This window comes from Phycomyces blakesleeanus (genome assembly GCF_001638985.1).
Source record: "Phycomyces blakesleeanus NRRL 1555(-) unplaced genomic scaffold PHYBLscaffold_22, whole genome shotgun sequence".
NCBI classification, from domain to species: domain Eukaryota; kingdom Fungi; phylum Mucoromycota; class Mucoromycetes; order Mucorales; family Phycomycetaceae; genus Phycomyces; species Phycomyces blakesleeanus.
In genome coordinates this window covers 280,353-303,092 of record NW_017265155.1, presented here as the reverse complement: position 1 = coordinate 303,092, position 22,740 = coordinate 280,353, and the positions used below count along the sequence as shown (strand labels likewise).

The 22,740-nt window shown below is 36.5% G+C and overlaps 7 protein-coding genes across 7 annotated transcripts; 5 read left to right on the top strand and 2 right to left on the bottom strand.

The window, feature by feature from the left end:
* Nucleotides 1–140: 140 nt before the first annotated feature.
* PHYBLDRAFT_149604 (hypothetical protein) lies at nt 141–856 on the bottom strand (the record flags this gene model as incomplete). Its single annotated transcript, XM_018432303.1, has 4 exons — nt 141–391; nt 469–628; nt 690–775; nt 823–856. 4 exons carry the CDS (start codon nt 854–856, stop codon nt 141–143), a joined length of 531 nt encoding a protein of 176 aa, XP_018287240.1.
* Nucleotides 857–1,015: 159 nt separating this feature from the next.
* On the top strand, nt 1,016–3,061 carry PHYBLDRAFT_178080 (hypothetical protein; the record flags this gene model as incomplete). Its single annotated transcript, XM_018437951.1, has 5 exons — nt 1,016–1,186; nt 1,296–1,953; nt 2,006–2,234; nt 2,301–2,874; nt 3,041–3,061. The coding sequence occupies 4 exons, from the start codon at nt 1,016–1,018 to the stop codon at nt 2,350–2,352; spliced, it is 1,110 nt and encodes a 369-aa protein (XP_018287239.1). The 3' UTR covers nt 2,353–2,874; nt 3,041–3,061.
* A 2,383-nt stretch (nt 3,062–5,444) lies between these two features.
* PHYBLDRAFT_1237 (hypothetical protein) lies at nt 5,445–8,355 on the top strand (the record flags this gene model as incomplete). The annotated part of the gene is made up of 13 exons (XM_018428944.1): nt 5,445–5,578; nt 5,624–5,729; nt 5,787–5,865; nt 5,945–6,187; nt 6,263–6,471; nt 6,529–6,635; nt 6,738–6,857; nt 6,930–7,069; nt 7,163–7,258; nt 7,316–7,509; nt 7,610–7,778; nt 7,840–8,107; nt 8,280–8,355. Coding segments are annotated over 13 exons (1,941 nt in total), but the record flags the coding sequence as incomplete, so codon positions are not given.
* A 1,945-nt stretch (nt 8,356–10,300) lies between these two features.
* PHYBLDRAFT_149600 (hypothetical protein) lies at nt 10,301–10,609 on the bottom strand (the record flags this gene model as incomplete). The annotated part of the gene is made up of 2 exons (XM_018432302.1): nt 10,301–10,500; nt 10,558–10,609. The coding sequence occupies 2 exons, from the start codon at nt 10,607–10,609 to the stop codon at nt 10,301–10,303; spliced, it is 252 nt and encodes an 83-aa protein (XP_018287237.1).
* Nucleotides 10,610–12,205: 1,596 nt separating this feature from the next.
* On the top strand, nt 12,206–17,653 carry PHYBLDRAFT_156181 (hypothetical protein; the record flags this gene model as incomplete). The annotated part of the gene is made up of 16 exons (XM_018433472.1): nt 12,206–12,335; nt 12,865–13,025; nt 13,266–13,408; nt 13,528–13,649; nt 13,736–14,019; nt 14,085–14,275; nt 14,404–14,608; nt 14,665–15,075; nt 15,143–15,425; nt 15,533–15,672; nt 15,793–15,862; nt 15,920–16,016; nt 16,084–16,460; nt 16,541–16,728; nt 16,796–17,311; nt 17,417–17,653. 16 exons carry the CDS (start codon nt 12,206–12,208, stop codon nt 17,651–17,653), a joined length of 3,555 nt encoding a protein of 1,184 aa, XP_018287236.1.
* A 1,555-nt stretch (nt 17,654–19,208) lies between these two features.
* PHYBLDRAFT_21989 (hypothetical protein) lies at nt 19,209–20,283 on the top strand (the record flags this gene model as incomplete). Its single annotated transcript, XM_018439771.1, has 4 exons — nt 19,209–19,292; nt 19,353–19,637; nt 19,744–19,780; nt 19,907–20,283. Coding segments are annotated over 4 exons (783 nt in total), but the record flags the coding sequence as incomplete, so codon positions are not given.
* Nucleotides 20,284–21,974: 1,691 nt separating this feature from the next.
* PHYBLDRAFT_9437 (C2H2-type zinc finger transcription factor) lies at nt 21,975–22,215 on the top strand (the record flags this gene model as incomplete). Its single annotated transcript, XM_018443859.1, has 2 exons — nt 21,975–22,037; nt 22,117–22,215. Coding segments are annotated over 2 exons (162 nt in total), but the record flags the coding sequence as incomplete, so codon positions are not given.
* Nucleotides 22,216–22,740: the final 525 nt, after the last annotated feature.

The window sequence follows — 22,740 nt, the reverse complement described above, 5'->3', positions numbered from 1 at the left end:
TCTACGTTTCTCAGTCATCCTGCATCCCCCTTCATGCGTCACACAAATATCCAATACTTCTATATAGGCCCAAAAAAAAGGGGGGTGTGGGTGTGGCTTGATATATCTTGTGAGAGCATTATTCTCTCATTTATTTATTTTTATTGTGCCCATTGGTGATTGTTTCCAACCAAGTTGTGATATATCACTTCTCGCGTTTTGTTTGCGTATAACTCTTCTAACTGGTCTTGTTTGCGTCTGAATTCCTGGGCAACTTGCGCCCGCCGCTCCTCTACTTCCGCCATAAACAGCGCCTTTTCACGTTCCAACAGTTGTACCCGTTCAGTTCCTGATTTTTCCATCTTCATAACTGCTGACTGCAATTCATCCATAGCAGCATTTGTTCTTGTTGCTATTAAGATATGTATATTTGTACATGCTCATGTATGCCCAAGGCTTGAAAAGTTTCTTTGTACATGTTATACACACCTGCATCAACTGTAGCATCCCAGGAAGTTGTATTTTGCAGAGATTTTTCTAATCTTTGATGACATCCTGTCAATTGAACATAATTAGATGCTAATGTGTCTGGTCCAACAAATGTATTCGAGGCAGTTTTTTCTGATGAATCGTCAATTTTATCGAATGTCTTTTGTTTTATTTATTTCTTATGTTAGTCAAAATTATGTAATGACAATTGAATTACTTACATCAAAATGTACTACAAAAGAATCCAGTGTTTGCTGTAATTCTCTATGGGACTTTCCCAAGATAGCTTCATTTAACTGATTCGCATCTACATTGTGCATTCAGAATACAAGACTTATTAAGTTTGTGATTTACCTTGGATAATTGGAGTGACATCAAAGATGACCATGGTAAAGTTAAAATAATATTTTAATCTCCATCTGACCTGAGGGTCGTAAAACACCCAAATGCATTTTGTGAACAGGTCTCCAGCAAAGCAAGTCACATTTTAATTGTATTTTTTCTGTCAAAAAAAAAAGCATCTACTCACCTGTCAAACACCAACACCATGGAAAACATTCATGAGGAACCTGCTCAGAAGAAGCTTCGCGCAGAAGAGGATGTTGCCGTAGAAAATGTAGATGAGACCCAAGTTGTTTCAGATGAAGAAGACAGTTATTCGGCTGAGGATTTAGAAAAAGGCCATGCCCTCATTAAGGCTGTCATTGCTGGTGACCTGGTAAGTCTACAACAAATGACCTCTTTCTATCTTTAGCTCTACCTCTTTTATTACTATTACTATTACTATCATCAAAAATACAAAATAATAAATACTTTATGTCTATTAGGATAAAGCGAAGGCTTTGGTAGAAGATGGCGCAGACTTGTGCTTCCGCGATGAACAAGGCCGTACTCCTCTTCACTTTGCTGCCGAGAATGGTCACCTCGCAGTTGTAAACTGGCTATTGAGTGAAAGACATCCTTACAACCTTGTCGATAATGCTGAAGTAACTGCCGGTGAACTAGCCTTGAAGAACAAACACCTTGAAGTGTATGAACGTCTAGTAGATGAAGGTACCCGTGCGGAACTTGTTATCCGTGCTCTTAAGGCCGCTTTCCAGACAGACGATGATGAAGCACCCAACGATGAGTACCTTCACCAAAAATTGCACTATGACGATAACAAGTTGCTGGACGAGAATGACGATGCAGTTATGATGGGTTGGGAAGGACCTCTTATGGTGGAGCATGCTAAGGTCATGTGCCCTCGTGAAGGTTTATCTGTTCTCAATGTTGGATTCGGTCTTGGCCTTATTGATACTGAGCTCCAGAAGTACAAGCCTGCTCATCATTACATTATCGAAGCTCACCCAGATGTGTATGCTCACATGAAGGAACTTGGTTGGGATAAGAAGGAAGGTGTTACTATTCTCTTTGGACGTTGGCAGGATATGGTACCTACACTCACTCATTCGTTTGATGGTATCTTTTTTGACACTTATGGAGGTAATTGTTATATCCGGCAAGAGAGTGTAAATATTAACTTTTTTAAAAATAGAGTTCTACGACGATTTGCGAGCATTCCATGATGCAGTGCCAAATATTCTGAACACAGATGGTGTGTACACTTGGTTTAATGGACTTGGAGCAACCAACCAGTTTTTCCACGATGTTTACTGCCGTGTGTCTGAAATTGATCTTCGTGAATTTGGCTTGAGCACCGAGTATGTGGAGATGTCAATCGCAACTGCCGATGAAAAGGGTGTTTGGGATGGTGTGCGTCAAAGGCAAGTTAATCAAGAAGATATATATATATATATACTTATTTACTAATTGACTTTTTCTTTACATAGATATTGGGTACTTGATACCTATAAGCTTCCCATCTGTAAATTCTTAAACTAGATCAATCTCTCTGTACATTAGGCTGTCATTTACACAACAATGCCATTTATTATTGATATTTTCATTCGTTCAAAAAAAAAACAAAATTTATGCAATGAGTTCAACAACACCACCAGCAGCCTTAATCTTCTCCTCAGCGCGACGGGATACAAAGCGAGTGCGGACAATGGCAGCCTGGGAAATATCACCCTTGGCAAGGACCTTGCCGTAACCGTGCTGGAGAGCATCAATAACGGGAACCTTCTCGGTGTTCTTGTACTTCTCACGGACACCTTCACCAGCCAAAGACCAGAGAGAGTCGAGGTTGACAATAGGACGCCAGTACTGGTTCTGCTTCAAGTGGAAGTGACGCATACCGACCTTACCGAAGTAACCAGGATGGTACTTATCCATGTTGATACGATGATGGTGCTGACCACCAGCAAGACCACGACCACCAGGATGCTTTCTGTGCTTGCCAACGCGACCGTGACCGGCCGAGACGTGTCCGCGCTTCTTTCTGTTGTGGTGGAGTCTGGTAGGCTACGAATGAGGGGTAATGCTGATTAGCCAATGATGCTCATCGATCATCGCAAATGTCGTCATGGTGGTTGATCAAATGTCGAATCCATCTATTCTCTCGACGTTTCTGCTAATAGCATCCATCTTCCAAATCGTTCTATCAAAGCATATGCTCTCTTTCACTCACCATCTTGAACTTGCAAGGTGCAGAAAAAGGAGGGTTCTATTCAATGTCTGCCATCGTCTGTAATGGTTCATTCATCATTTACAAGACCGACTAGTGCGACAAATTTCGGTTCGGACTTCTTTTTTTTTCTTCTTCTTTTTTGACGTTCAAGTTTTTTTAACTTGAAATTGAAACGAATTTGCATTTTTTTTTAAACCAACCAAAATTATTTCTGGACCAACGTATTTATTTTTAGACAAGCGAGCGATTTATTACAATTTCTTTTTTATATCCTAAAATCAAGTTGGTTTTATTCACTACAACCCTACTGAAGAGTCTTTCTTATACTGGGACTATTGTGATAATGTTGGAATGCTTGGAAACTTCAATACTGCTGTTGAGGATGAGATACGACCAGTAACAATGTAAGAAGTAGTAAGCAGTATTTTTAAAGTTGAATGAAGTTTCCACCATAACACCTCGGACATACGAGGAATATTGAGAGGGCCATGTTGTCCGTTTTATTAATTTAGTTCAGGAAATTGGATGATTAACATCAAAGGCAGTAGAGAAAGACAGTATGTTTCGTACCTCTGCTTAAAAGCTGATTGAAAGCTTCGTTCTTTCTACATTCCCGCCAGAGAAGTGAGCGTCAGATTTTTTGATTTCCTATTCCCAATAAACTACAGGCCAACTTCTTGATGTTATATTTTCCAAAAATCTTAACTGAATAAGATGGAACTCCGTTTCTTATGAATAAAGATATATATATATATTATAAAAGAAAGGAAAAAATAAAGACTGATATATGGCGTGACCATCACGAGCCTTGATTACCACTTGGACTCTATTAAGTATACTTGCTACAAGAGTATGGAGAACTTCCGGGTCAAGACTCTCCAATTTTTGAAGAATACAATCTTTGAGATCTTGGGGATTATTTATATATCTTTTTCTCTCTTGAGCTAACAGCTAATATGTGTGCCTTGGTCTACAGATGATGACACCAGCCGCCGTCGGTAAATTCCTTTGATGGCATATATGCATAACTTTCGAAAGAATTACGTCTCACGCTCAAACAAAGACTTTTCAAATCTATAACACTAAGCTTCTCTGGCCTCCAAGGTTTGGTCTTTGGCTTTACAGTACAAATCTCTTCTCGACGTTTGATGGCTATGTTTATTAATAGCAGAAAGACGCCCATGAGGCTTGTAATAGCAGCTTGGGTGTTACAGGCTTTATAGAGCTGAATAATGCATATGCCCTCACACCCTGGTAACTCATGTCTCTTCCAGAAGACAAACATCAAGCTATTTAATTTCTTTATGACATTAGCTATTTAGTCGTAAGAAAGAAAAGAGTTTTACAAAAGGAAAGAGAATAAGATGTGCTCAAAAGAAAGATGTGCTTCTGGGGAAGCAACGATGTTTTTCTTTTCTTTTCAAAGTATATTTTATCTGTGCAGTTATATATATATAGTTTTTACAGTTACTGAAGAAAAGTTTTTCAATAAAATTATGCTGAAAGGTTTGCTTGAGAACAGATAACTGATAGAAATTGCGTCTATACTTTCTCTGAATTTTATAGATTTTTAATAATATTCTCTTATTCAAATTACAATGTACTTGACGAAAGACTCGAGTTGGATTGTATTGTCTTTCTTTCTTTCTTTTTGAAGTATTGTTGTACTAATTTATATCTGACCAGGAATCCAAAAAGCGTGAGGAAGCATTGACTGAAATAATATTTAATCTCGACTTCCATAAAACTCAGCTAGACCGGATATCAAAGCACTCAGATACATATTATTCCATATCACCCTACGTTCTCAACACATCCTCCATATTTACTCTTTATGTAAACACATAGCAGGAACTATAAGTATTTATAAAAAAAGGTTTATATCACTGGTTGTACTATTTTATGCGAAAGTTACAATTTATTTGAGGTAATATGATTGGATCATCTTAACGAGAATATGTATTGATTTGAAAAAATACAATAAAAAAATACTTTTTTTTTTTTTTTACAATTTGCGAATAATTAGTGAAAAAAGTATTCCCAATGCACCGGAACTATACGTCACTCTCCGAATGACGTCCGCCGGGAAGAGGTGCAAATAGTATTGATCAACACGCGACATTACTCGTGGAAAGGCGGCTCTTCTGGTGTATGCGCCCAGCTTGACATGTCTAACTCACCTGCGCAACAACAGATTACGCCTGCAGTGGGTCCTTCTGGAACCGTCCCTGAGCTCATTCAGCAGCAGCAGCACCAGCAACAACAGCATCACCAACAGCAACAGCAACAACAACACCAGCAACAGCAACAGCACCATCACCAGCAGCAACAGCAACAGCAACAGCAGCAGCAACAACAGCAGCAACAGCAGAGTAGCAATGTACAACAGCAAGCAGCTGCCGCTTCACTTGCTAATCTGCCATCGCAGGCTGACCTCGATAAGATCGTCGCTTCTTACCTCCAAAAGAAAGGATACAAAGCAACAGAAGCTATTTTTTTGCGCGAATCGGGCGGAAACACCCAAAGTCTTGAGGAAATGTCCCAAGAATTCACTCCTCCAGCTGACACAAAGTCTGTACCGAGCCATGTACTGAAGTATAAGGATGCTGAACAGGGCGATCCAGATGCTTACAATGTGAGCTACAAGAGCTTACGAGAATGGATTGAAAATTCCCTGGATTGGTACAAGGTGCAGTGATCTCGAGTGCGCGATTGAGTAGATTTCTTATACAATTTTGACTACTAGCCTGAATTACGATCCGTTCTCTTCCCTATTTTTGTTCATGCTCATCTTGATCTGGTCAGTAAGAATCTTCCTGAGCAAGGTAAGAAATATGTGAATGTTGATTAATATATATATATATATTAATTTTTTTATTCGTTACTATTATAACCGTTCAATAGCCAAATATTTTATGGAAACCTATAAAGACGATCATGTAGAGCTACACACTCCCGATTTGAATAGACTTGCGACCATTACAGATCCACAACATGTTCGAGAGAATGAATTAGCACAGATGTACAGAAACAACAAGTATAATCTGCGTATGTCTAGTGTTCCATTCGAGCTATTCTTGAATTATCTTCAGGACAACAAGTTTATGCTGTTGCTTCGCATTGTGAACCAATATTTGAATATTCAAGGTAATCTTAGCTAGCATATATATATATATATATATATATTAAGAAAAAAAACTTAGCGTACTCACCAAACTCTAGTGGTTCATGGCAAACTCTTGAAATCCGCGGGCGGATTGGAAATGGACGATGTTATTGGCATTACTGGGCACGACTCGCAACAGATTGAGGCATTCAATCACCAAAGCATTCAACTTGGACAACCGCAGATGGACCCATCATTTAAGGAAGAAATCGAACAAGCGTTAAAAGAGAGGGACAGTGCGAGAAAGGACGAAAATGGAGAGAATGTAATTATTCATGTTAGTTAAGCAATAATAAGCTTATGTGGCCTATTGACATTGTAGATTACCAATGGAGATCCTGTACCTTCGTTGTTAGAAACATTCAAACGGGTAAAACAAGAATCTATGACAGACGGACCTGCTTTTGGAGACATTCCTGTTCCACCATAGTAAGTCCGAGAACGAAATATTCTGTGTATTTTTTTTTGTTTTAGTCTTGATTTTTTTTTTGGTTTGTTTTGTGCTTATTTGTGTATGTATTTACGGTATAGTCGAGGAACTGATATTCAGGCAGAGATCGACTCATTAAAGGATCTCGGCAAGCGTATCACTCTTGGGAGTACATCACTACCTAGCATATGCTGCTATACATTCCACAATACACACGACAGGTAGCATAAGAGTAGCATGAATATACGATATGTTTTGATGTTGTGAGTTCTGATGTGATGGTGAACTTCTAGTCTGAACTGTGTTACAGCAACAAAGGATGCCAGTCTCCTTGCCGGTGGATTCTCAGAATCGTACATCAAGATCTGGAGTCTCAAAGGCGAGAAGCTCCGAAGTCTTCGAAACACATTAAACCCGGCCCATGTCAATGACTGTAATGATGGTGTAGACATTACCACGGAAGAGATCTAAATGATTTACTCTCTAGATGCGGACCTCAATCGACAGAAGGAGCGCCACGGATCAGATTACAAACGCTTGGTGGGTCACTCAGGTCCAGTGTATGGCCTGAGTTTTAGTCATGACAACAAGTACCTGATTTCTTGTTCTGAGGATAAGACTGGTAAGATAGTCGAGAGTTTGCTTAAATAGTATATATCTAAAATACTATTTAATATAGCTCGTCTGTGGAGTACCCAGACATTTACAAATCTGGTTTGCTACAAGGGACACAACTACCCTATTTGGGATGTTGATTTTGGACCCTTTGGTTTCTATTTTGCTACTGCTTCTCACGATAGGACGGCAAGGTTATGGAGCTGTGACCAGATACACCCTCTTAGAATTTTTGCTGGGCATCTTTCAGACGTAGACGTAAGTATATTGTTCAATAATAATAATAGTAATAATAATCATATACCATTTAATATGTTTTCTTTTAATTTATATTAACCTTTATTTATACTATACTTAGACCGTCAAATTCCATCCGAACTCTAAATATTTAGTGACAGGCTCGAGTGATCGTACTGCTCGTTTGTGGGATGTTCAGAGAGGAACGTGTGTCCGTGTATTTACTGGACACACTGGAGCAATCAAAACTGTGGCTGTTTCTCCCAACGGTCGTCTTATGGCATCTGCTGGTAAAAATATATGTTTCGATAATGAAATAGGACTAAGTTGGTAACTGACAGAATATTATAGGTGAAGATAAATCTATCATGCTATGGGATTTAGGATCCGGAAGACAACTCAAGAAGATGACTGGACACACCGGATTTATATATTCACTTGATTTCAGTGCTGATAGTAATGTACTTGTGTCTGGTGGATCTGACGGAACTGTCCGCGTGTGGGATGTCAACAAGGATACACACACAATTTCATCATCCCTGGTAGCAGGAGCCGAGAGGACAGATAGTAAGCGGATACGAGTAGATGAATCCGCTAGAAACGATGAAAGAAATGGCAAGTCAAAAGATAAGAAGGACAGTTCTAAGGACAAATCAAAGGAAGACGAGAAACGAAGAAAGGGTGTAGCTGAGAGGTACGTTTTCTTTTTTCTTTTTTTTTTTAAATAAAATAAATAAAAAGTGTGTCAAACGAGTGTATTGAAGCAGAATGACTTTTGGATTTTATAGTAGTGATCATCTTGGCGTGTTTCCCACAAAGAACACTCCCATCTATGATGTCCAGTTTACCAACCGTAATCTTTGCCTAGTATCTGGAGCATTCTCTTCACCTAGTATTGATAGTTAACTAAACAGCATCCGCATAAACAAGACAAATAGGAATACTTTTTTTTAAAGAAAAAAGAAAAAGAAAAAGAAAAGAAAAAGACAAAAGAAATAAAAATGCACAAAAAAACACAAAAAGAAACAAGCACATGTAAAGAAGAATAATAAAATTAAAGAAAGTATAAGGTCGTTTCTAAAACTGCGTATCGTTTTATTATAATAATTCTGGGCTAGGACAAATCCGACATTACATATACATGTATATTACCACAGTGATAGATCAAACAATTGATTTTTACAAATAAAAGCTAAGCTTCATATATATATTTCTATACTGTCAACTCTTTATTTACAAATATAAAAGGTGTTATTTTCACCCCTTCTCTCAGCTCTTTTTGTAGTGATTAGTCTAAGTAAAGTCGAGTTCATATAGGTTCTGTGTTTCCTATTTCCTGTAAGGATATCATTTCTGACATGCCTTAAAAAATATATTTCTTGTATCGGAAATTTCGTTTAAAGAATTCAATAATTATTAGAGACTTATCTAAAACATCAAGAGCCTGATATGATCAAGCTTTGTCATTCTTTATATAGTGCAAATAATGATAGGTATGTATGAATTTTCAAAGATCTTTTTAATGTTCAAAATTGAAGACTCTGGGATTTTATTTAGCACTAAAAGTATGGACTAATTAGAAAAAGAAGAAACTTTATTATTTAATAGAGAAAAATATAAAAAAAAATCATTACTATTTTTGATACCTTTTTATTTAAAACATATTTTTATCCGGAATATTTTATTCATATTACATAGTCTAGGATAGCTGTACTGCTGGTTCCAGTCACATTCCCTAACAAAAGGATAAAGCTCGATCACTTCAGTAGTGTCTATTTACTAATTGCTTTTCTTTTTCACTCATTTATATATAAAAACACTATTAGTATCTAAATATCTTAAAAAGTAAATTTTGGGAACGTCTGTTATGCTTTGCACTACTATTCCTTAATAATCTTACGGGAATCACTCCTTTCCTTGAGAAATCATCTTGACACTTCACTTAACAGTATAACCTCATATCAATAAAACTCAACTAGGGATTCGGCATTCCGCCTCCTATGGTATTGTGACGAGATTTCGTTAATATACATGTTTACTTTTTGCTTTCTTTTCTGTATTTTACTTTTGCTTAAATATTGCTTTAAAATATGTATATTGGTTTATTTTTTAGTAGCTTTTGGATTGCTTTTGTGTCTACTTGTAAAAGCAAAAGAAGAAGAAAACTTTCTTTTACCCTTTTTAACAAGAAGTGCACAGACCAGTTTAGAGTAACCTACGAATCGCCGTTATAGAAACTTGTACTCCACTTTAAGAGTTATTACTACACCGATAAAAACTAAACTCTTCCTTACTCTTTTTACTTCTTTGCTTATTTGCTTTGATTTACTTCACTTTGCAATATTTGTTTGATCAAATTTTACTTGTCATTACTACTGTCATAGAACAGTTACACAATCCTACTAAAAAAGAGTATAGAACTATGTCACTGCTCTGACGTGGGAGGCAAAAAACACCCCTGGCAAAAAAAAGCGCAGTCCCAAACTTTAGTCGCAGACTGCGGGTATATCAAAATAAAGCCCATTCAACCGACACGGTTTTCTTCTCTTTAGCTTTTTTTATACTCTGGAGACGGGTACCCCCTGATTGCCTGTAGTTGAGTTTGACGCGCTACCTATGGGTCGATTGGGAGACATTCTTTTTCCATTCTGTGCAGGAAAAAGTGGAAGTGCGTCGTCTCTAGCTTCTTAGTTAATTCTTAGAGGCGCAGATCAACATTGTTCTGAATTGTGAATTTAATTGTATAATTTCTGAAACAATGGCGACGAGCAATGTTTAAAAAAAGCTGCCGCCGAGTTAGCATCATGAAAGTTTATTGAGTGGAGGACGGGGAGGAAGTGGAGTTTACTGCCGACTCTTCATGAAATCCTTGTTCGAAGCTCTTTGGAACTGACGGTGTTGCTTGGTAGTCGAACACGCTGGACCCTGCTACTTTGTGGTAGGTTTCTCTGGTACGTTCGCAGGCCCTTCTCAGTGATGAGATAGGGCAGTTGGGATGAACCCGGTTGTTGTCTTACGCCACGGATTAACACCATTCCCACACCTCCTTCGCTACCAAGTCAGGTTTACGTCCTGAGGGAGATTGAGCCGCGTAATGCGGGGACAAAGAACTTGGTGTCATGCTTTTTATTTTTTTACATTAGTAAAAAAAACATTAAGTGAAATCATATAAAATAAACTAGCTTCTTTATGTATATATTTAATAAATAAATAAATAAAATGATTTTTAAACTGTTGTTGACTCTAATGAAAAAATACGCGTTTAAACTTTTTTTTTTACTTGATTGAAGAGGTTAATGTTGTAATTAGGACAGACACACTTATAAGAAAAATTAATCTAGTTAAATAAATCTGAAGATTAATATAATATAATATTTCTTTTATTATAAACGTGTCAATCCCCGTGTTTGATTGTATAACGTGTTTTTTGTTGATACAATCGAAACGATTTTTGAGAATGTCAATGATGCGAAGTATATATTACTGAATTTGGCTAATCAAGACAGACCTTGCGAATGACACGCATTGGAATGAGAGAGAAAGAGCGAGTGTCTATAATGGTAAAATAGATTAATGGTTTTCTTATACGTAAAGAAGTATTATTTTTTAAAATAAAAAATAAGGCGTCTCTCCAGAAATACTATATATACATATAAAATGGAAATAGAGACAGAAAGAGAGAAAGAAGAAAGATAATATATATACATATATATGTGTGTGTGTGTGTTTGAATGAAATACAGAAAAAGTGTAACGAATTGAACACAAAAGTAATATCTCCTATCGTACTTAAACAGAACGTATACAAAAAGTTATTTGGTATGTATTTATAAAACCATTGATATTATATAAAGAGACTATAGAATAACGCCCAGGCTTATACCAATTAAGCTCTAATGAGGCTAACGATGACTCTAACGAGTAAATATCTAATTGTAGAAACAATGGTTCAATTCAGTACTCACTGAAAGAGAGCATGGTTGTGCATAAATACAACCTCAAAAGTAATAGAGAAGTAAATAAAGTTATATAAATCGATCTATTCTACCAATAGTACACATGGTATCCCAGTGAAAGCATGAATTGATGACAGTATAAAGCGCCTATCAGAATTAGCAACAGGATATATTACTATGTATATTCAAGTGAATATACAAGGTATCGAATAAAGAAAAAGAGATTATTTGGTTAATATGCCTATATTTCTATCACTGCTCTATTTGAACCAAAAGCTTCAGATTTTTAAGGATCATTTTTCACATTCTTTATCCTTTTCTTCTTTTTAATCTTGGTATTACATTACTCTACTTTAAGAAGAAGAAAAAAGATAGCTTTAACTACAATATTTACGGTAAGATAGACATCCGTGTCCTAGTTTTTTTTTTTTTTTTTTTTTACTTTGAATATCATTAGGTATATGGTACTAAATTACTGCTGTGCATACATACACGATATTGTTGATTGTTAGGGATCAAATATTAATTATAACAAGCTTAAAAAATAAATGAAAAAATGTCGTGTCCCATCAGGAAATGCTTCACCTTTTAAATTTTTCCCAGGTCCTTACTACTACTTCGTATCAATCTGTGACCGCTCAATCACGAAACACGTCCTCTCACGCGCAGGTAAGCTAGCGGGGTTTACACGAGCTTCAAGATTCAGGTTATTTTATGAGCTTTCCGCTTTCCAAAATAAAGAAGTAAAAACAAAGAGCAGAAATGAATGGCCAATTTGTGCTTCATGAAGAGCTTCTTCGACTTCAACAAGATGCTGTAACAAACTATTACATTGCCAACGAGGTGGTCATACATGGCCGCAGTGACCAAGAACTGGCACGATACCTCAATGGTAATCCCCTTTTCTTTCTTTTTCTCTCTCTTTCTCTCTCTCTCTCTCTTTCTCTCTGCTTTTTTTTTAGACAAAAAAAATACGCCTTATTACACAAAGGTCATCAAAAAATTTATAGACTGAAGTATTACTTGAATCAATTTTAGACATTACAGACAGGATAGAAGTAGCACCTGATGCAATTGTTGATCCACTCGTTTACGACAAAATTCGAAGTTTTTTAAAGTACGTTGAGTAGAAAGACAGCTTGTCAATTCTGTACTTGATTAGAGAGAGAACGAGAACGAGAACAAGAGAATTTTGTGCATCTTCTTTACACTTTATAAACAATTCAGAAACTTTGGAACTGTAAACGAACGGATCCTAGCAAGGTTGCTAGACATTCTTTTGTCTGGTAGGGATAATTTATATAGCCCAAAAAAAAACATCATTGAAACAACGCTTAATTAGTCGGTACCTTTTCTTTATTATATATATGTATATATATATATGTGTGTGTGTGTGTGTGGTATTTCTTCTTCTTCAATAGCCTTTAGAGCGGAAGTCAAGGCTACTTCAGATGGCTTGGAAAACAATGAAAAAGAAACATTTCAAGAACATCGACGATACCTTGAATTGTATGGATTCCTTGTTCACTGGTTTCTTCTAGCTGCTGAAGAAAAAACTACCAATGTTTCAACAAAATCAAAGGTGTGTTTGTGTATGTGTATATTAAAGAAGTAAAGAGAAAGAGAAAAAGTATGATAGACCATCTATCTAAAAGTACTATCAGACTTATATAAAACAAAAACAAAACAAAAAATGATAATGATAACAATATTATTATTATTATTATTATTATGACCTTGTTGTTTTATCTTATTTGTGTTTTATATATATATATATATATACTTCTTTTCTTCTTCTTCTTTTGGTTAAATTGATCTATAGAAAGGAAAGGCACGCACTGACGATTCAGGTCGATTTGATTGGAGTACTCAAAAACAAAAAGCCTTTGATATTGTTGGTTGGATGCTTGAATTGAAATTAACCAAGATTTGGACCATGACTCCGGACAGAAACACATTTATTAGGTACATACATACATATATCTATACATCTATACATCTATATATCTATATTACTAACAAAAAATGATAATTATATAAATAATTATATCAATAATAATACGAATATAAATAATCATCTGTAGTTTATTTACCAAACCTGCTTATCAGATATTTGAAAACCCTTCCAATGCAAAGTCAAATGAGATAAAGAAGCGTGTATTCAAAGTTCTGGGGATGTGTATCAAGAATTACAATCATGCATTCGGTAAATAGAGATAGAGATATAGATATAGATGTAAATATAGCTATTCTATGAATCCTAATAATCATAATCACGATAAACTCTTTAAGCCGCTCAAACGAGCATTATGCAGAATTTGCAGTATTGGGAGCATTCGGCAGAACCCATGGCTGAGTTCCTTCATTATCTTGTGGAGCAACAAGGCTACACGCAGCTGGTGGATGAAATCATTCGAGAAATAAGTAACAAAGAATTCAAGGAAACAGCCGCGAAAGAACTCAAAGATTCTCCCAACGCAAAGACATTTGCCATGTTCCTTCAGAAATTGGCCGAGTTATTGCCAAAAACGATTTTGAAGAACATTGGTGTATTGATCCATCAATTGGATAGTGAGGTATATAAAAAAAAACAACGACCAGATTTATTCGCTACTAAATCCTAATACTTTATTTATTTTAGTCGTACACTATCCGAACTGCTATCATTGACATTCTCGGAGATCTTATCGTAAATCTATCACAACAGTCAGAGGAGAATACAGCAAATGTGGATCAAGTCAATGGTTTCTTTGATATCCTTGAGGAACGTATGTTGGATCCTATTGTGTTCTGTAGAACAAAGGTCCTCCAGACGTACCTAAAACTATTAGAGTAAGTTTTGTATATATACATGTAATTCATTCCCTTTATTCCTTTTCTCTAACCCAAGAAACTAATACTATTATTATCATCATCATAACCATGATCAATTTATTTATTTATTTAAAAAAAAAACATAGTTTGCGCACAAAATTTCCCAAAAGACGACACACACTGGGTATCCTTGCTCTTCGCCATTTGGAAGACAAGAGTAGCTCTGTGAGAAAATATGCCATTCGTGTATTGACAAAGTTGATCGCAACTCATCCATACAGTATTTATGGAGGAGAACTGGATTTGGAAGATTGGAAACAAAAACTGAAGAAATTGAAGGCTGAAATTGCAGTATGTATCTATATATACATATATATATATATCGATTATCATCTAAATTTCAATAGAATGTAGAATCACCTGATATGGCGTTAATGGAGGTAGCAGTATCGACGGTGCAAACAGAGGAGAGTCAGCCAATCTCGACAGATGCCGAGGACACTGAAATGCCGCAAGCTGGGGAGACTAACGACAACGCAGAAAACGCAACTGAGGTCCAAGTTAATGTTGATGTTGCAGTGGAACAAACCCAGGCAGAAACACCGGCACAGGCACCAAAGGTCTTTGTTTCTGAAGAAAAGATGCAACAGTTGATCTTGATGAAGACCTTCCACACGGATGCTATCCGCTTCATTCAGCAAATCCACACTGCCATGCCAACAATTCTACAGCTGCTGTCATCCAAAACAAAGGCTGAAGTATTGGAAGCCATGGATTTTTTGGTAGTGTGCTACAATTACAAGGTTAAACCAGCAGCTGTAAGTTTATTTCGGATAAACAAGATTTATATATGCATAAAATATGTAATTATGATTATTTTTGTAGGATGGAATTAAACGAATGCTTCATTTGATCTGGACAAAAGATACCAGTGATGAGGGCAAGGGTGTAAAGATGAAACTTCTGAAGAGTTACAGAAACATCTACCTTGAAATGGACGCAAATCTCACAAGACGCGAAAACATCAATGTTATTGCACGGAACTTGATCAGATTGACATTCAATACCACCCTGGCTGAGCTGACTTCATTAGAACAACTTTTGACTAATCTTATGGCAGAAGATGCTGTTCCAGACGATGTGATTGAGAGACTCTGGAGTGTTTATGGTAATGTATTGCAATGAATTAAGTAATACCGTAAAGAATTGATTTTAATTAATTTAATTTAATTTAATTTAATTTAATTTAATTATATATGTATTGATTTGTTATAGGCTTTGTTAAAGGACATATTCCAAAGGCTCAAAGACGAGGAGCAATCATCATCCTTGGTATGCTGGCCAAGGCCAAGACGGAAATTGTTACAGAAAAGGTCGACTTGCTGCTACGAATTGGATTGGGTCCTTTAGGAAAAGTAAGTTGGATCTATTCACAGTCATATATTATATATATATATATATATATTAAATTAAATTAAATTGAATTAAATTAAATTAAATTAACTTGGCTGTTATTATTATTATTATTGTATTAGGATGACTTGGCTTTATCAAAATACACTTGTATTGCACTTCAAAGATTAGCTGGAACTCGAACTGAAAAAGGTAAGATAATAATGACTACAATTCAAAACCATCGTATACTTATATATCATCTACAAGGTCGTGGAGTGCATGAAGGTGTACGCTTCCCAATGAACCATGCGATATTTGCAAGATTAAGAGATGTGGTAGAAAGCTCTAACCACTCCATGGAATGGTAAAATCGACAATAAATAATCAGGATTTTGTCTTTTATACATAAAAATAACATGTCATACTATTAGGTTCAGCGTTACTGAGCAGGCTATCAACACAATATATCTGCTAGGTGAACATCCGGACATTCTTTGTGCGGAGATGATTAGAACCAAAACCATCAGTGTGTTTGATGATAATCAGGGCACATCGGACACTCAAAAACCTTTTGAGGAGGAAATCCTAGGTGATTTGATGGATACTGACTATGACATGAGCTCAACCCAGCCGACCGCAACCTCGACTACAGGCACAGGCACGACTCAGTCTGTGCACAATCCAGATCAAAAGAGTGCATTTGAACTTAGCCAGTTGTTTTTTATTGTCGGTCACGTGGCATTGAAACAAATTGTTCATCTGGAAATTGTAGAGGCAGCCTGGAAAAGAAAAAAGACATTAAAGGATGGTATGTACCTTTTTCTTTTTAATATTTATATTTATATTTATATTTATATAATTTAATATGTATTTTTTTCTTTTTTGTAGTCGAGGAAGGAAAGAAACACACTTCCACTGAAGAAGAGCTTGAACAAGTGAATGGAACTGCTGAGGATGATATTGGTGATGCAATTACGCACATACGAGAGAGAGAAATCCTGTTTGGATCCAATTCTCTTTTGGCAAGATTTGGGCCAATGATTACCGAGGTTTGCGCACGTAATAAGATATACACGGTAAGTATTCAAAAGAAAAATATAGTGATTGAGCGATTGATCGATAACAAAAAAAACTCCCCCAAAGGATCGTACACTTCAAATCACTGCAACTCTTGCGCTTGCCAAGTTTATGTGTGTGAGCTCAGACTTTTGCGAAAAGAACCTCCAGCTTCTGTTTACGATTCTTGAGAAGTCCAAAGACCCTACGATCCGTAGCAACATTGCTATCGCGCTTGGTGACATGGCCGTGTGTTTTAATACGCTCATTGACGAAAACATCTCATTTCTCTACAACCGGCTTGGCGATGAAGATGGGCTGGTTAAGAAAAATGCAGTGATGGTCCTGACGCACTTGATTCTAAATGGAATGGTCAAAGTAAGAGGTCAGATTAGCGAGATGGCCAAATGTCTGGAAGACTCGGATCAACGGATTGCCGACCTTGCCAAACTATTCTTTACCGAGCTGGCCACAAAGGACAATGCGATTTACAATAACCTTCCTGACATTATCAGCAATCTGACCAATAGCGAGCCCAAAGTGGAAGAAGAAACATTCCACAAGATTATGAAGTTTATTTTCTCATTTGAGTTTACAGAAAAGGTAAGTCTATGAATGATTTGTTTGTTGGATTTGATCCAAATGATTCCCAGTCATTAATTGACCGAGGATACTTTTTTCTTTTTAATTTTCTGTTATCATTGAAAGGAAAAACAAGCAGAGAATGTCATTGACAAACTCTGCCAACGATTTTTAAATACCAATGACAAGCGAGTGTGGCGTGACATTGCCTTTTGTCTATCCCTCATGCCATTTAAATCAGACCGAAGCTTCCGAAAGCTACTTGAAGGCATACCTGCTTACCAAGATAAGCTTCAAGAAGAAGCAGTCCACAGAAGTTTCCTAGAGATTGTTGCAAAGGTAAATCAAAGACGACCCATTTAGATCATCATCAGCATTATTATTCCAATTCCAATTCTGCATAACAAACAAACAAATGAGACACAGAGATTTAAAGGATTCATGCGAAATAAATTTTAAAATTTGATTTTTTCTTGATTATTTAATTTTAAAAAATAACAGGGACGATCCCAGAAAGTCCAGAAACCGGAGTTGAAGGTTGCGGTTGATGAACTGGAACAAAGGATTGAAAAGATCAGTGGAACCACTAAAGAAGAGTTTATCAAAAAGGCAGCAAAACCTAAATCTGGTATGATTTTTTTTTCTTTTCTCTTAATATTATTTCTATATATAAAAAATATAAATAACAATGATAATTAGTACGACCTGTCAAAGCGGAAAAGGAAAAAGGTGGCCAAAGACAAAGAAGTTCAGTCAAGAGACGTTTCGATGACAGTGATGAATCTGAAGAGGAATTGGATTTGGGCACAGACGATGATGATGAAGATGATGATGAAGATGAAGATGATGAGGACGACGACGACCTGATGGATCTAGTTGACGACGAAGACGACGACAATATTGATGATATTGAGGATATTGATGAGAATGAGGACGATGCAAAAGAAGAAGAAGAGGAGGAGGAGGATGATGATGATGATGATGATGATGATGAAAAATCCAAGTCCAAGTCTAATGCAAAGGCTAAATCTAAGCCTAAGCCCAAGGTTAATACTAGAGCTAAATCAAAGGCAAAGGGAAAGGGAAAGGGAAAGGCCGATGATGATGATGATGATACTGATACTGAGAATGATATTGATAATGATGACGACGATGAAGAGGACTATAGCGAATGATAATCCAAAGAGAATATATAAAATAAAATAAAAAAATAAAATTCTTCGAATGATGCAGTCTAAAGCTCAACTTCTTTTTAATTTTTATTATTATTGTTATTATTATTATTATTATTATTTTAAAGAGATTACCCACTTGCCTTTCTTCTTCCGCTGTAGCTTCTTGGTTTGTTAAATTTCTTGACAGCGACCCTTGCCCCACATGGGTCTATAGGACTCCAGCCCCAGACAACTAAAGAGATAAACGTTGGTATATAATTAAGTCAAAGATCCCGACTTTCCTTCTGGCAAATAAAATGCATAGAATAGTTAAAGATATGCATGAATTAAACGGAACAGATGTCTCACTTCTTTTTATTTTATTTTATTTTAAATATTTTCCGGTGTCTTGACAGAAGCCCTTTTTTTTATTTAATTTAATCTTATTACTCTTGTGTTTCTTTTCTCTACTCACTCTTTTTGCTGTTCTGGTTTTTTGGTTTGTTTATAACAAAATCAAGTAAAAAGAATACATGTCCTTTATTACTGAAACCCAACGTTCTTATGAGGTAAAGGGCTTTGATTTTTATTATATATAGTTGAATCAAATTTACTTTATTTTTAATTATTGAAATAACTTGAAATAATCTGATTTGATCCCTACTCCATTTCTTCATCATTATCCACCTCCTTACTTGAAAAATACCATATTAATTCTCTTTGCGATCATCAAGGTCAAGCCTCGCTCATGCAAGATATTCGAAGGCCGCTATGAGCAGAAGCATATGTTGGGTAAAGGCAACTTTGGTGAAGTATGGCTAGCAGTAGAAAAGTCGACAAAGAAACAGGTAACAGACATCGAAATACAAATATGACTTTTATGGACTGCTTATTGTCAAGTTGGTCAGGTGGCTGTAAAGGTGCTGAAGAAAAAGAACTTCAAGACCGAAGACCAGATCAAACATGCCCAGAATGAGATGGAAATCTGCAAAGGATTTGTAAAGAGCTTGGGCCATAAGAACATCGTCAAGGTATACGAGGTTGATTCTGACAGCGACTATATCTATATTGTCATGGAGTGTGTCAAGGGAGGCGAACTCTTTGACAAAATCAAGAAATATGGTCGCATCAAGGAAATCGATGTCCAGAAATGGTTCAGGCAGCTAATCGAAGCAATGGAGTATATTCACAAGGTAATGTATAAATCTATTGAGAACGTTAGACTGGTATGACTAAAATACAAAAAAGAAATTTCTAACCCCCCCTTTTATATACACATTATATACCTTTGGTCGTTAGAATGGCATTGTTCACAGAGATTTAAAGCCTGAAAATGGTAAGCTCTCTTTATATATATATATATATATATATATATATCTTCTTTACCATAACCCCTCTCTTTTACATATATAAATAAAATTATCAATTGGTGTGATAATTCTAACACAAATATCGTCTATAGTCTTATTGGACGAGTTCAACAACATCCGGGTCTGTGATTTTGGGTTTGGGAAAAAATGCAAGGAGCTCGAATTGCTGGAAATCTATTGCGGAAGTCCATACTATGCCGCCCCCGAGATGGTCTCCTCGACACCTTACAGAGGTCCTCCGGCAGACATGTGGAGCTGTGGTGTGATGCTCTTTGCCATGTTGACCGGACACCTGCCATTCCACAGCAGCAATCCGTCCGAACTGTTCCGCAAGATCAGAACCGGCCCATACTCTCTTCCGCGCTACGTGTCTGCCGAGGCATCCCAGTTGATCGCCATGCTGCTGGTCAAAGATCCCGACGCCCGAATGACGGCCAACGAGTGTCTTGGCCACCCTTGGTTCTCTCGGGTCTGTGACGATTCGGTCAGCTCAATGTCCTACAGTTGTTTTGGCGAATCGTCCACAGTATCTCTGGCGTCTTCCTGCACCGAACCGGAACCAGAGCCCAAACCACAGTTAGAACTCCTTGACCTAGAGTTAAAGCCAAACCCAAAGCAAATCCCGATGCCGATGCCGATACCAAAGCTAAATCTAAAGCTAAAGCTAAAGCTAAATCCAATTACAATGCTAAAGCTAAAGCTAAAGCTTAATCAAAAACCAAAGCCAAAACAAAAGCCAAAACAAAAGTCAAAGTCAAAGTCAAAGCCGGAGCCGGAGCCGGAGCAGGTTGAAATACCAGAAGCTTGTCTGAAGGAACTAAAAGTTGGTCTAGAGAGTCCAAGAACATTCTTTTGTGGAATGACCAAAAAGGCAACCATCAAGCCATTCTGGCATATAAAAGACAAGGACTTGACCAAAGGAAAGAAGCAAAAGGCTGGTGAAATCAAGTTTTCAAGCCGGTTAAGGAACTTTTTCCATTCTGTAGTCCACTACCGACGGATAGATAATGTTCCTGCGCCCAATTGATTGATTAAAATTAAAATTATTAAAATTATTATTATTATATACCACTTTACCCATTTACTTGTCTAATTACTTAATCCTTGTAATTTCCCTCTTATTTTTTTTTGTTCATAGTCCTTTATCATTTTCTTACCTTTTTCTTTTAGCCTTTTCTTTGGCTGACTCACTCATTCACTCCTGCTTGTTCTCTATGTAGAATATATATATATATATATATATATAATATAGTATTTCTACTTTGATCTCTAGCTTGAATACGGACCTCTTTGAAATAAGATATATAAGAGCAAGAGGTCGAATAAAGAAAAAGAAAGAAAGAAGATGAAGATGAATATTTAATAGAAAGAAGAAAGTTCCTTGTTGTCGATATCAATGACAATGACCGTAAATGTCGATGGTTTTGTTGTTGTTGCTATGATTTATCTCCTATTATTTGATTAATCTTGTCTTTCAGGCCTCGTCCCAATATTTGGAATCTTGGCTTACATTTGGTTGAATTCATCCTAGGATATTTTATTCAGACTCTTGCGCACATTCGGAACATTTTAACTGCCCTTTTGATCGCCTGGCTGGCTTGGGATTTCAAAATAAAATAAAATAAAGGGGGATCACATACATACATACACACATACATTCATTTATGTATACATATATAAAAAGATCTTAGATTCCACTTTCGGAAACTATTCCATTCCTTTGATGTTCGATATATAAACATCCAACACAAGAAGAAGAGGAACAAAACCAAAACCAAAACCAAAAACAAAAAAAAAAATTCTTTGATTTGACTAATTTCTTCTACCCTCTCTCTTGGATTTGCCTCTTACTGTGTTTCAACTCAGTCACAATAGATTTATCTTTTCGTCTTTTTCAAATATTAACAATCCAATACACTAGATTATCTAGAAGAATTACACATTAACTATAGTTAGCTTTTGGATCTGTAATAGTTGTATGATATTCTAAACAGTACATAATATAAGCAGTATTCCCACTTATCCAATATTCTGTGCATGTAATACACATACCATATTACTTTAAATCTAATGACCAAATCCGAATGTGAAATGACATCGACCACCAGACCAGCAAAGAAAGAAAGCGAAAAGATATTCGTCTGTAAAGGATTTAGTCCTTGTAACATGGGATTTTCCCGGTCTGAACACCTAAACAGGCACCGTCGTAAACACACTGGCGAGGTATTAAAATCAAACCAATATTATTCATTGCACAAACAAGATAATTAATTGATTAATCAATCAATCAATCAATTAATAGAAACCCTACGCATGTACATACAGAGGATGTCTACGAAGCTTTAGTCGGTATGACAACATGAAACAACACTTGAATACTCATAAGGACAACAAGAGTCGTGGACGACGATTCTGTACACTTAACAGCAACAACAACAACAATGTCAAAACGAACCAAAAGAAAGTACTAGTACCCAACTTGACCAACAAAAATGGAAATGGAAATGGAAATGAAAATGAAAATGAAAATCTCCACTACCACAACAGAAACTATTCCAATATTTCATCTTCCACTGATCACTCGTGCAGAGAAAACAGTGTCAGTCAGTCCTTGTCACCTTCGTCAAGTTATACAAGATCCAGGAACGCTGGTCCTGATTCTCACAGTCTTAAAATAAATTACAGAAACGACAACAGCAATATTGATAATCAAGATAATGATGATGACGAGGAGGACGAGGACGAAGATAATGACAGCGACGACAAAGATAACACTGACGATGAGAATGTCAACGATGATGATGATGATGATGACATTTATGATGACGATGATGATGTAGAGATGAAGAATTTTGATAATGTACCTCGAACACGACAGCTGTCTGAACGCAGCAATTCGATGCCCAACGCACAGCTCAATTATAAT